The sequence below is a fragment of the Siniperca chuatsi genome, linkage group LG2 (assembly GCF_020085105.1).
Source record: "Siniperca chuatsi isolate FFG_IHB_CAS linkage group LG2, ASM2008510v1, whole genome shotgun sequence".
Taxonomy (NCBI): domain Eukaryota; kingdom Metazoa; phylum Chordata; class Actinopteri; order Centrarchiformes; family Sinipercidae; genus Siniperca; species Siniperca chuatsi.
Window position 1 is genome coordinate 10,292,563 of NC_058043.1, and position 14,201 is coordinate 10,306,763.

Consider the following 14,201-nt stretch of genomic DNA (forward strand, 5'->3'; position numbering starts at 1 on the left):
GACTTTGTCCACAGTGATAGAACAGTGTACAACAAAAGACAACACTAGTAGGTTACAGTGTCTCTGACTTAAGTGATATATATTTACAAAGGTGAAATGACCATTTCATTCATTTGCAAACTCAAAATCTCCTATTACGTTACATAAGACTACTTGAGCAAGATTAAAATATAACAAGTAACAATATAGTGAACTCATAGTTTGTCTTATTTTTTGCAAAAGACTTGTTTTCAAGGTCTAGCCATGTCGCCACTTCAAAATCTATAACTCAATGAGAACATTTGACAACCTTTTGCCCCACTCTGCACCTTGAACATGTAAGTCATCACTATAGAAACCACTAAAACAAATATTGCCACATAGTACCATGCAAACAGCAATTATAAAACATTTATAATTCAATAAATAAATGCATTTCCAATAAACCTCTTCAATAAACATCAGATATCTTCTCTTTTGAATAAATTGAAAAGGCTCAGTTGATGCAGGCAATGTTGTGGAGACAATCCCAAAATAGCCATGTTCTTCAAAAACTGATGTGAGCGTTAAACAACCCCTTTGTCAGTGTTAAGTGTGACAAGCATATTAAAGAAAATCTTCACTTGGCACCCTAAAATCTCTGAAAACTAGGAGTGGCTGCTTCTTAAGTATCACAGGTGTCAAAGGTAGGTGTGTTAAAAATTTGCAAACAGTAAAGTTTAGCAGATAATCCAGAAATATTCATATTTAAACATTTGGTGATTTCTGTAAATCTCTTTCTGTATATCTTAAAGTTGGTTAACTTTACTTAGGGTAAAGATGGTAATAATCAAGAGAGCATTTCTTTTAAAAAGAGAATAAAAGGGTGGCTGATTTGCCCTTAGTTGTAATATTGCATCAAGGTATTCAGTATAGTCTTCTAATAAAACAGAAAGTTAACCCTGTCCAGAGATCACAGGCCAAATGTTTACAGGTACAGCCTTGTCTTGTTTGACAACCACCACCACTGATATGTATGTCTATACCCTTTTCCACTTGATCTTTAATGTTGCTTTAGTCATCTCTATTTACAATACAAATAAATCTATTGATACTAGCAGCATTCACAACATATGGTCAGACATTCAAGCAACACTAAAAACATTTAATACTGTTTTTAAATAGTTCTAGAAACTAATTTGTTTTGCTTCCCTATATTGTATATACTGTATATATATACGTATTTATTTATATTCATATTTCTACTACAAGTGCAAATGACCAAAAACAGTTTCTTCAAGAAAAGAAACCAAAATAAAAGTAAAGTGACAGCTGTCCTTGGTCAGAGTGAGATGAATCTGTTTTTTTTTTTTAAGACTTACGAAATCTACATATACAAAATATATGTGTAAAAAAATAAATAACATGATCACATGAGTCCGGATTTCAACTATTGCACATTCCTTCCAAGATGCACTTTTTGAACCAAAATATGATTTGCTCACAAGTCATTCAGTCAGGGACATGTGTGGCTCAAATCTTAACCAATCTAAAGGATATAAAATCTCACTGGAGAGTCTACTGCATAGAGTTCAGGCTTGTGGACAAAGTGAGTTTCCCAGCTACAGAAGCCATTGTCCTCTCTATTTATTTAGACTAGACCCTATAAACAATCGATAGATGTTCAGAATCTCACCTTGGTAAGAGCTGATATGCCTACGTCAAATCTGAGCGTTGGTAGTTTTTAGGGAGGTCTGAACAGCTATTCTCTTATTATCTATAGGGTGACTTTCCAACTACAGTGTCATCACCATACTAGTTTCATGTAGACACCTCATTTTGCTTCTTTTTTTTTAGCACGCTTTGTTCTCTCTGATTTAAGCAATAGATTTTTTTTGTTCACTATTTCTCTTTGAAAAATACTTTGATATGGCACATTTAATGTATCTAAATTAGGCGAAACAACAATATATGTTTGAGTGATAATCAAAATGACATACAACTATTTCATCAATATGTGTAACTTCTGTCTATAAACATAAATACATATTTGTTCTCTAGATGAAAAAATAACATTTAGTATTTTTTTTATTTAATGAATTTGATGAATTCATTAAAATTTCAGGTGTTGCACAGTGGCGGACAGTGCAGGTGCAGTGCTTGTCGAGGTTACAATGACAGTTACCATAGTGACAGGAGCCTATGCCATCCAAATAAATAAATAAATAAATACATTTTAAAAACAGCATTTTTGAGCTGTCCCTCTGAGCGAAGGAACGTTTTCTCTCCACTAGAAGCTTTTTAGTATGTCACAAAAATACTACACTCATACTGAACAACGCGTCAGAGCTTGTACATTATTTACAGTGATCCACACGAGGGTCGAGGGGTGCTGGCAATGATAATCTCCTCGGAGGGGGGGGGGTGTTGTACTGTCTCCCCATTCTGCTGTCACACCATCCTTCTGCTTCTGCTAGGAAACACACTATTCACAGTTTAATTACGTGTCAATCTCTACAAACTAAGCTAGCCTTGTTGTATTTGTTTTTGGCACTGACAGTGGCCACAGGGATAAACAGCCACTAAGAAATGAGTTGAAAGGACAATTGGTAGAGAGACAGTGATGGCAGTAACAGAACACGTGTGGTAAAAACACACAGTTATAAGGATGTCATGCTCAGGAGTGATCAGGTTAAAGATAATACTGCAGATTTGATCCACGTGCCTTTTTCAGTCTTCTTCGAATATCAATGTGAATTTCACAGTTCATACTTAACGACTCTATTCTCCTCCTTCCAGCTGGTGGTCCTGACCGTGGGTAGCAGTGTCTTTTGCTTTGAAAGATAAATCACATCAAAGACAACAGGCTGGAGCGCTGTGGGAGGTGTCCGATCACCACGAGGGAACAAAACAGACAATCATACACTGAGCTCATTTCAGCTGGCTCTCGTTCTTTCCGAGCAGAAGCCGCTGCTATGCCACATTTGTATTTGAATAAACAAAACAAAACAAAACAAAACAAAAAGAATCTGCAGAGATTTAAGCAAAGACGGACACATACATGCATGTGCGCTCACACCTCAGCTAACAACCCACACCCACCACAACAGCCTCCTCCTTACAGTGACTCCGACTCATTGCGAGTTACTTCAGTAGATTACACACTAACAAAGAAAAAAAAGTCTCTTTTAGAACAAATCTAGATAGCATCAAAATTAGTCTAGAGCCTACAAAAGTTATAGTAGCTTACTGGACTAGAATGAAGGGTTTGGTAGCTGAGCATGTGATACTGCTCATTGGTCTGCTGGGGATGGAGCTGAGGGAGAGGTGCTGAAGCTGAGCTGGGCTATTGGTTGGGTGTGAGAGGACTATCTTACAGAAATAAACGGCAAGGGTGACATAATGATGAAGCAGTGTTGATGAGAGGGTGGGAGTACAGGTGACACAGGAACAGGGCTGAGGGAGGGGTGGGGTGGTAGTGGGGGAGGGGGTTACTCTTTCAGGAGTAGATGGTGATAACCTCGCGGCCGCCTCCGCGGACCAGGAGGACCCGGTTGAGACCCTCAGTAAGGACCTCGAGGAACTCCATGTCTGGGAGAGAAGAGTTACAGAAACTACACAAAGCAAAATTTTGGGGAAAATGTTCATTTGCTTTCTTGCTGAGAGTTAGATGAGAAGATCTCACATCTGTATGGTAAATATTAAGCTAGAGCCAGGAGACAGTTAGCTTAGCTTAGCATAAAGACTGGCAACAGGGGAAACAGCTGGCCTGGCTCTGTCCAAAAGTAACAAAATCCTCCCACCAGCATTTCCAAAGATCACTAATTGACACTTTATACCTTGTTTATTTAATCCATACAAAAACTGAAGTATAAAAATAACAAGTTGTGGTTTTATGGGAGATTATGTGCCAGACTATTTCTTGGCCAGGAGCAGTCACTTGCGGGAGATGCTGATAGGCAGATTTTATTACCTTTGGACACAGCCAGGCTAGCCATTTCCCCTGTTTCTTTGTGCTAAGCTAAGCTAACCAGCAGCTGGCTATAACTTCATATTGAACGGATAGATATGAGTTGTATCGATGTGCTCATCTGTCGGCAAGAAAGCATATTTCCCAAATTGTTGAACTATTGCTTTAAGACACACTTTTTGCATTTACCTGTAGAAGCAAATTCATTATTAAGTTAGTTGGATAACAGCAGTAAACAGGAATAGCTCTCTTTACTCTAGTCCATGTTCCAGGTTTTACAGTTGTCCAGCGTTTAACCCCTTAATCCTTCTCTGATGAAACGGGCTGTTTTTGTCTCTTCTGTTTTTATTCTCCTGTAGTAATAGTAGTATTTGTTTGATTTGATATTATTACCGAATGGCAATTTTGTTTCCACATGGTTTAGAATTATGCTAAAAGCCTTTTTGTCCTTTCAATTTAAAGCTGCATTCATTGATTTATTTTGCCACTAGGGGGCAACAGAACAAGCTATAAACACATCATTGACATATTACCACCCTATACATTTATTAGGTGATCATGTTTAAAAATAATTGCCTATTGAACCACATTAGCATTCATTTGGACACGTTTTTCGGGCCAACTTATTACATTTTTCCTTTAAAGTTGGGCTATGCAATTCTGATCCAATACTTGTCTTTTTGTCATATTCAGCGAATATCTCCTCATGGTCCGCTAGCTGTCTGTTCTGTGTGTGCGCTGAAAATATATCTGGTGTTTGTACACAGCCCTGGCTCTGTAAATGGGAAATAAACAAAGACACAACACTATTTCAGTCATGATTTGTGTGTCAACGTTAAATGACTTGCCCACGGACGTTCAGCTTATTTTCTAGTCTGCCAAGATATGCTGTTGTTGTGATGTTTGCTATAGTAGCTGGAGAGTTGTAAGTATCGCTGTCTGGAGCTGGTTTGCTGGCTCTAGGAAACTGTCTCGTCCTCTCTGGCTGTTAGCTTGGCAGCGGCAACTGTCGGGAAAGTTTGCTAACCCACAACCTAGCTAAGCTAACCCACAACCTAGCTAAGCTAACCCACAGCCTAGCTAACGTTAGTTACATTACATTACTGTATTGTTGTTCGCTCTATATCATGGTATTGGATTTCTCCAGAATCACATACCCCACCTTTAAGCTTTGTTTTGGTCTCCACCAACTCATGAGGTAAATATCTGGCTGCTAAATGCTCCACCGTGTTCACCAGCAAGTTGCTAACTTTGTCTGTCTGCTGTTTGGTGCTGAGCAGGTTGTGACTGTCGGTCTATCAGAGCCTTTTTGCTGAAAACAGCTGCCTGCTGCTGGAAATGACGTTCATGAGAGCAGTGAGAGTGAACCACAACAGTAAATTTGCAGGCCATAAAACTAAAACAAAACAAGCTAAAGACGCTGAAATGGTCCGTAGAGCTGAGGGGAACTGCAGTCTTGTGACAGATAGTAGTCTTGTGTGGGTTCGTCACATTACACATACTCTTGTCATAAATTGTTTATATCAAAATATTGATAAGTGCATCTTTAAATTGCTATCAATACCAGATAAACTCTTTATATCAACTCTCACTGACAGGAGATGGTATAAAGAGTGCTTCAGAATGTCGACAGTCTCAGAAACATATTTCATAATTTGTTTTATATACTTCACTGTAACTGACAAAAAACCTATTTGAAGTGAAATGCAGTGTGCAAAAAAATTAAAAATAAAACAAAAATATTACCTGCAAATGTTATTTAAAATGTCCATCTTCTGCCTGCAATGGCACTGTCTGCTTATAAGTCCTAATTAGTTCTTTGCCTCTGTTGCCATCTTGCACATATTTTCTGATAACAAATCACAGTGCTATTTTTATTCCTGAAACTAAGTCAATTAACTTACAAAATCACAAAATCCAAGTTTTTTTTCCTGGAGTAGGAAAGTACCTAGAGGCTTAAACTGAATTTGATTGTATCTGTAGAGCGCCACTACGTCACTGTTTTTCACACCACCTGAATGTCAATTTTACGAAGTCTGATTATTATATTTATACTTACGTGGGTCAGTAAATCAATGGCATAGGATCCACAGTACTGGGTATGAATAAAAAATTGACATTCTGTGACATGGTACACCCATGATCTAATAGTCTTAGACAGTATATGAATCCTGCATAGCAGCTACATAAATCATTGTTTTTTCCTTGTTACAAGGATGTGTTTGAGCTTCCCTCATTTCTTATAAGTCCTGAGGATAATTTTCAGATAAAAAAAAACTCTAATACAGATCCTCCAACCTTGTTTCTATTATTTATTTTGAGCCCCCAAAATTGGAGATATCTAGAACTGCCTGTGTGGCATTGTAATTTAATATTTTAAAGTTAATTCCTGGCACACAAACAATAGTCAGAGTGCAAGTGACTCCACAGCGTCGAAGCTTATTACTTACTTGAAAGGAATGCAGCACTGTCTGCCTGACTTATTAGGAACTCCTCTCAGTAAATCTACTTCTGCGAGGGTGAAGGATACAGTTCTCGTCACCTGTCCGGTTTTTGGGTGGCCCGGGCATGTTGAGGAGGACTAGCTTGGCCTCTGAGGACTTTTTGATGATGACTTCATTCAGCCGGAGCGCTGTGTGCATACGTCGCACATTGAACTGGTTCCTAAGTGAAGACAAGGCAACAGAAAAGGAGGTCAAACTGTTTCACACTAATTAAGACCTAGATATGTGATATTTCAAAACATGTTATGAAACACTTCATGATACTAAGCTGGTCGAGGTGACAGATGCTCATTCACACAAAAGTATTCCATCTTCATCTGCTCATGCGGCTAACTTGGTCAGTATGAGATGTGAATGGACTGAGTGATGTTTATAGGGACTTAAATACTTACAGGTTCTCCCACTCGCTGCAGCATGGCAAGAAGAGAAAGACATGATGAGTATGAGTACTAAGCTGTGAATGTTTTTTTTTAGTGTATCTAACCTTATAAATCCTTTAACAGTATTCTGTCAGACCTCTTTGGTGCTATATTGAACATAAAAAAAAAAGACTGTGGAGACAAGGCTGTTTTTGTCAGGAACAAGAAGGTAATTCACCTTCGCAACAGGTGAAGGTTCAATGAGCATTTCAAAGCACTCACGGCTTCATGTTGAAGATGTCTTTGATGCCCTCTGGTGTGGCTGCGCCAGGCGGCTTGGCTGGCTCACCGTCGCACTTCTCAGTCCAGGTCATCTGGACCTGCTCCCCGGGGCTCTGAGCCCCCTCTGCGGGGGTCAGCGGGGTGGCCGGGGTTGCAGGGCTGGCTGGGGTGGTGTTGTCGTGGATGAGCTGGACCTGGGAAGGGGGGGACACAGGGGAAGAGGCCGACTTTGACTATGAGACAAGAGGAAAAGAGGACGGATGTGGATTTACATGTACATTACATGGAAGGTTGAAAGAGTCACGATTGAGGTGGAAATGTAGGTAAAGTCACAGAGAGCCACAGTGTTTGAGAGGGAGAGGAAAGACAAGTGTGATTAAGGAGCCTTACGTTGTTTAGTCTGCATATTATGTGGTTTCTTTTGTAGTAACATAGGCTGTGATTGAGGCAAGAAAAAAGTGAATCTATATTACATTACCTTAAAATTAACCTGCAGAGCAGACACAATCAGTTCAACAGAAATCTAAAACTCTGAATTGATACCAGAAAAGGGACCATTTCTTCTCAACTATGCTGGAATCAAATTATTTACCTGGGCTGAACGTTTGTATGTAAAAGGAAAAGTTTGACATTTTGGGAAATACACTTATTTGTTGTCTTGCTGAGAGAGAAGATTAATATCACTCTCATACCAAATGAAAGAATATACTTCAGATAATACATTACTGACTGATTTTTCTAAATGTTCGATATTGTTTATTTGCTGTTGGTCTCCAAATAGAATCCAAAGATTATTATAGGTATACTAAACAGGGCTCATGGCAAGTCAAATTAGAATTCTCACTATGGCAAATTAAAAAAAAGTTGCAAGTGAAGTGTCCCTTGAAAATATTGAGGTTTGAAAATGTTTCATTTGAATATGTGATATTCCCATAACAGCCATTATTAGCCCTGTCAATCATCTGTAATGTATTCTCTGAAGTGTGTTCTTTCATTTGGTAAGAGGAATTTCTTCTAAAAAGATCATACGGCGTAGATATGTTGAGTTTTAGTGTGCTTCTCTATTCATATCTTATTCATAGCATGCGGTCTGCTCTTCAGAAATAAAAAATCAGAATCGAGTATTCAACAAAGCTGTGTAATAAGATGATCCTTCCTTCTTTTTTAGTTTCCTTGGCTAACTCCAGGAAGTAACTGCATCCAGCTAAGAAATAGTCCCGCACATAACCCCCGTAAAACCGCAATTTGTAATTTTTACACTTTTACTTTTACACTTTTGTATGGATTTAACAAACAAGATATAACTTGTTAATTGGTGAACTTTAGAGGTGTTGGTAGGTGGATTTTGTATCTTTGGGACAGAGCCAGGCTAGCTCTTTCCCCCTGTTTCCAGTCTTTATGCTAAGCTAAGCTAAGATAGGCTGCTGGCTGTAGCCTTTTATTTAACAGACAGACATGAGAAAGGTATTCATCTTCTCATTTAACTCTTGGCAGGAACGTATATTTCCCAAAATGTCGAACTATTCCTTTAAATTATAGAGTTATAGAGTTGACCTTTAATCTGTGTTGTGTTCTACTATTTAATCCAGTTTTTATCATGTGAATTCTTTAGAAATTTTATAACAAAAATAAAATAAAATCACAACTCCACTGGGTGCGTAGTTTTATCTCTTTTGTGTTTAATCACCTACATATGAACATCCAAATAAACTTAACACTTCAAACTGAGGTCAACTGCTCTACCTCTTCCTCAGGCTTCTCCTCCTTGCTGGCTGCTGGCGGGTCCTCGGTCACACTCAGCTGGGTAGTCACAGCGGCCGGGTTCTTACGGCGAATAGACCCACGGGATGAATCGGTGATACTCTGGATCTGCAAAGCAAGGAGAGATTTTTTAGATACATAGACTTTTTATTATCAATATTTATGAGGGGCAAGATAGGTCAGGAATGTATTTTTATAAGACATTTATTTACTGTATATCACTGCAATGACTCAACAAAAAAGTTAAGTAAAAGTGAGGATAATTCCATTGCACTAATTAAATTTATTGACCTGGAGAACCAGGCAAACTTAAAGTTCAACAAAGAATTTGAAGGAGGTAATAACAGTATAACACTGAGATCAATATCTTTTATTTTCCACAGCTGTCAAAACACCACCATGCTGTCATGCACAAAAGCAAAGCAGTTGCTGCTGTGGCTGTAGTCAACACTGATAGAGAGGGTAAATATGGTGTCCCACTGCTCCGATTTAACCATAGATATGCTTTTGTCCAGAGGGGCTTATGTGTCATGTTAAGTCAAGTCAAGTCGAATCATGCCAAGTCGGCCCGTCAAGTCATGTCAAGTTTATGTGTGCATCTTCGAATGCTTTTCAAAACAACAAAACTTTGACATAAACAAACTTTCTTACCTCTCTCTCACGCTCGGTCTTGGTCAGGTTGATCTGTTTAAGCATCTGCGACCGTTGTTCCATCACCAGGGTCTTCTCATAAGTGTAGGCTGAGATGTCACTGTCATGCTAAGATGATCGAAACAGACAGTTAATTTTTCTTTTATTATTCCCGTTTTTTTGTGCTTTTCACATTCATGTACTAGTATAGTCAAATCTCTGCTGAGTCCTCTGATACAATGTGCCTCAACCAGATACACATATAGCCTGACAGGGAGGCATTTCACCTGGAGAATGCCAAGGATGAGGTATGCTTGAAACATAAGCATAAACTAGTTCAAATGGCGTGTTGCCCGACCACGTCTCAAAGCAAATGTGTTTATATCTGTTCTGAATGGCCGCACCTGAGGGCAGAGTGAAAAGCCTGCCTTCATAGAGAGGGACAAGACACGATGAATGGTACAAATGGTCATAATGGCACACACTTTCACTTACAATCTTTCCTCGAAGGCATTCATGGTTGTACACACGAAAAGTGACAGAAGTAATTGTGTGAAGAATGAAAAAGAGCTTGAGAGATAAAATTAGTTGCTGCATATTTTCCCACCTCTGCATACCCGTTCTATCACTTGGTGAAGTGGGCGTGAATGTTGGCTTTGGAAAGTTACAAAAATTGAGGTTCTTCAGACTCTGTTCGACCATCCGACAAACACTTTGGCTGAAGCATACCGATGCCTCTAAACGCACTGTATTTCATGCTGTCCCTCCCACCAACCAGCAGATTAGGCAGTCATGCTTCCTCATTGGTTCCCCGCCTGTGAACAATACTAGTCATGTTCACTGGAGCAACTGGCTAAGCCGGAGGCATCAGTGGATTCTCTAATTATGTAAACAGCTGTGTCAACACAGTGTCACTGAGATTGAAGCGCTTATAGATGTACTTATATATATATATTTTGTTTCTGATATAAGTGGTTACAGTCAGTCTAGTCTTGAGAAAACTCACCATTTCTACAACTTCCACCATGGCATCAATACGGAGGTGATAGAGGAATGTGGTCAGGTCCTTTTTCATCTGAATGCTGTTGTCGTCCAGCTGGGCCACAGTGAAGATGCGCATCTTGCACTTCCTCCAAACCTGAGCAGCAAAAACAACACTGCTGACATAGCCTTACAGAATTGTTCCATTCTTCTGTGACTACTTCATGTAGGTTTTTATCATTAGTAAATCTTATTTTATATGATGTGATTTGCGTTGGCAAATCTGATTCTTTAAAATCTTTATGCTTTACTGTACTTGTAATATTTACCTGTTTTGTGTTTTTTTTGTAGTAATAACTGTTGCACAGTACCTTGTGCTGGCGGAGGAGGAAGGGCAGCAGCATCAGCATGCCTCCATCATGGACAATCCACCACACGTCAATGTGACCCTCAGTAAAGCGCTCTCCATTGGACGGGAAGGCCGAGATGTTCTTCGGGACAAGCAGAGCAAGGTGAGCAGCTGTGGTTTCTCTGACCAACTCTGCAGAACAGACGCATACAGAGAGAGGCAGAGGTGTTAGCCACACTACTTCTACAAACTTTCTTTATTACAGAAAGTATTATCACAGGATTTATTCAAATTCTTAAGGTATTTAGGATTTTGTTTTGCATGGCTTTCTTGATGTAGCTAATTGGCTGTGGTTGACCTCAATAGGAAGCAATTGGAACACCCTTTTTGAATTGGATTATTGGTTTATTTGCTTTCCCAGTGACCCACCAACGAAGTTCCTCCAGGTCTGGTCCTCATCTCCCTGCCTCCAGTTGCGTGGCCAAGATACCAGCACAGCGTTATGTTTCAGGCCTCCTAGCCCACTGGCCTGAAGGAGGTGGGAGGTGGCATCACGCAGGTTTGAGGACACGGTTACTTGACAGAAGCCCTTCACCTTCTCAGTCTCCATCAGTTTACGCAGCGCCTAAAAAGGCAAGACAGAGGATAACTGTTACCAAGGTGCAGAGAAGATAGCTCGTGAAACTCACCAATATAACAACCTTAAGTATAAAACCATAGTAAATGATAAAGTCTTTCCAAAAATCTGTATAGCTGTGATTGCATTCTGGAGCCAAGGCCTTTTGCACTTTTGACTTTGATTTGATTTGAACATCGGTACAGACCACGCTTACAGAAGTATTTTGGGATTTACCGTATTTTCTTCATTTACACTCCAATTAGCCTAATTTGACACCATGCCTATGGTCATATGGTGCATGCATGTGGTGTATATACTGAGAAACCTGTGAATACATTTTTAGTTTAGATAGATTTGACATTTACCAGTGATGCGTAAAAAAACAATATAATACAAAGAGACATGAATATTAGTAAGTACACACATGTACATATACATAAACAGCCATATATTCCAGGTTAGACAAACACCCTGATCAAGGTGGAAGCAATGTCTGTTCCAATATATATTAAAAAAGGGTCCCAGATTTTAAAATAAACATTGTCTTTTGACTGTGATAAGTATGTCAGATACATTCAAATATAACTCTGTGCCAGCTAGCTAGGCATGGTTTCTTGTCTGTAAACCAAATTTAATAAAAATACATTTTCTTCCATAGAAGAACAGAATTTGAAAGAGCTTTCTTTTGAAGTTTAAAAAGATTATTTTAAGGTGTTATAAACTGTAGTTGATAGCTGAGGCTCCCTACCTGCTCTGCACGTTGAGTCTGGTCGTGGTTCTCCAGGTAGGTGCCCTCTAGAGCTGTTCCAACAATGGTCAGACCTTTGCCTGCCTTCAGCTGGTTGGTCAGAGAGAGCAGACGAGGCTGCTCCACATTTTGCTCTCTGTCTGTACTAACCAGAACCAGCAACTGGGGCCTGAAGAGAGGAGAGAGCAGAGGGGAGAGAAAGTGAATACACAGGGCAGAAAAAAGTCGAGGGCCAGCCCGTGGCCCTTTGCTGCATGTCATCCCCTCTCTCTCCCACATTTCCTCTCTCTCTTCAGCTGTTCCTATCAAATAATGGCAAAAAGCCCCAAAAAAATCTTTAAAAAAGAAAACAAAAGTTGAGGGAAACAAATGGAGGGCAGGGAAAGCGATGAAGAATCAAATAAAGGTGTGATGAAAGAAATGGCAAAGTGGGCCAAGTAAAACTCCTAGTTGGGAAAGAGAGACAGAGATAAACAGCATGAAAGGTTGAATGAATTCACAAATGAATTCACAGCTGTGATGAGGGGAATCACATTAACTGAGAAAATGGCTGAACGTGTACAGACATGTTGTTAATTACTATGTTAATTAGAACCACGATAAAACAACACAATGTGTGACTTTGTGTTTGTGTGTCATACCTCCAGTTCTTGGTGTGCGGGGGACCTTCCTCCAGCCGCATGAGAGCGTAACGTGCAGCGCTCAGAGACAGACCTCGTATCCCATCACCCCACTCTTTCTCGGCACTATGACACAGACAAGCGGCAATCAATATTTGTCAGTCAAAACATGAACAATAGTTTTGCAGCTTCATTCTAAATTTAAAAAACTGACAGTGATACAGTCAGCACACTGAAACAAATCTACTTTTAGATGACAGTTTGACATAATGCAATGTGATTAAGGATTAGGCATCACTGGTAAATGTCAAGTTAACATGATGCCACTCACCACAGGGAATCGCATCACTTAAATACTCAGTGTGCATGGCTCTGTACTACTCCATTATAAGCATGGATGGATTACTGAGCGGGCCTCCCAGGCACAGGGGCCAGAAGGGCCGGGGGTCCCTCGGCCAGAGCCTCACTTTGAAGTGAATGATCAGTCCTTTAATATTAAGTATCTGCTAACCAAATCCATCCAATGTTTTTGTTGATTTTTTCCTTCATATTACAGCTGCGCAACATACTGAGGCTAAAGGAACATTTCAATAAAATACAGTCAAATTAGTAAAGCTATTTTTTAACAAAATAACTCTAATTTAAGAAAACAGAACTTTCATCTCAGGCTTTCTTTGCTGATTTCCTATAATATTTGTATAGTGTGCAGTAGTATTTTGTATAATATCTCTGCAGAGGAGTGTCAGAGTGGATCTGCTGTGGCAGGAAGGTTTGGACAGGAATATAATAGCCTCTCTTTATCTTATTTATTAGCGTAAACTAAATACTGAAGTTCAGGTGCAGTTTTTGAACCAACAACCAACAGCAGCACCTGAGAGCTCTGCTTCGCCTGCAAAATGTCACAGACACAAAATGACTACTAAGAGAAACAAAATGACTACAAAGAGACGCAAAACTAATTACAAACTACACGATTGTAGTTTCTGAACCAAAAGCAGCACCTGGGAGTTCTGCTTTAACTGCAAAACATCACTCAAAGAGATGCAAAACGACTACGCAGCCACATCGTTTGTAGTTGCAGCTCTCTGAGTTCTTGCTCCTATGTAGGAGGAGTGGGGGGTGTTTTACATGTCTGTGCCCATTGGCCCGTTGTCTCATACTCCGCCCATGATTATTAGGAGGATGTTATGTGTAACACATGGTATCTACATGTTTCCTACAGTATACTAAGCGGTTTGCTAGGAAATCAACACTCACATGACTAAAACCAAAAACATCAATTTCCCTTTAAAGCCAAACAAAATGATTCATGGTGTGGATTTAGAAGCAGAAAACTCTTAAAATACAGTACACACACACACACACAGACACACACACAGCAGCAAAAGCTAAAGGCAGCCAGCGAATCCAGTCTCTGCTG

General features: G+C 39.6%; 1 protein-coding gene and 1 long non-coding RNA gene across 5 annotated transcripts in view; one reads left to right on the top strand and one right to left on the bottom strand.

Annotated features, from left to right (window-relative positions):
- Positions 1-52: 52 nt before the first annotated feature.
- The window catches only part of slc12a5a (solute carrier family 12 member 5a), a 165,777-nt gene continuing 151,628 nt past the window's right edge, over positions 53-14,201 (bottom strand). For 2 of the 4 annotated variants that reach the window (XM_044215104.1, XM_044215132.1), the window contains exons 16-26: positions 12,803-12,907; positions 12,162-12,330; positions 11,224-11,419; positions 10,817-10,986; positions 10,471-10,602; positions 9,486-9,593; positions 8,817-8,942; positions 7,074-7,306; positions 6,825-6,839; positions 6,459-6,592; positions 53-3,549 (exon numbers count right to left, since the gene is read on the bottom strand). In XM_044215104.1, coding sequence (XP_044071039.1) covers positions 3,458-3,549; positions 6,459-6,592; positions 6,825-6,839; positions 7,074-7,306; positions 8,817-8,942; positions 9,486-9,593; positions 10,471-10,602; positions 10,817-10,986; positions 11,224-11,419; positions 12,162-12,330; positions 12,803-12,907 — 1,480 coding nt within the window. In that variant the 3' untranslated portion in view covers positions 53-3,457. The remainder of the gene's footprint in view (positions 3,550-6,458; positions 6,593-6,824; positions 6,840-7,073; positions 7,307-8,816; positions 8,943-9,485; positions 9,594-10,470; positions 10,603-10,816; positions 10,987-11,223; positions 11,420-12,161; positions 12,331-12,802; positions 12,908-14,201) is intronic. The other 2 variants (XM_044215123.1, XM_044215112.1) reach the window with 2 other exon arrangements.
- LOC122884812 lies at positions 8,991-11,357 on the top strand. The gene is made up of 3 exons (XR_006379982.1): positions 8,991-9,296; positions 10,797-10,957; positions 11,216-11,357. It is a non-coding gene; the product is annotated as an uncharacterized LOC122884812 (long non-coding RNA).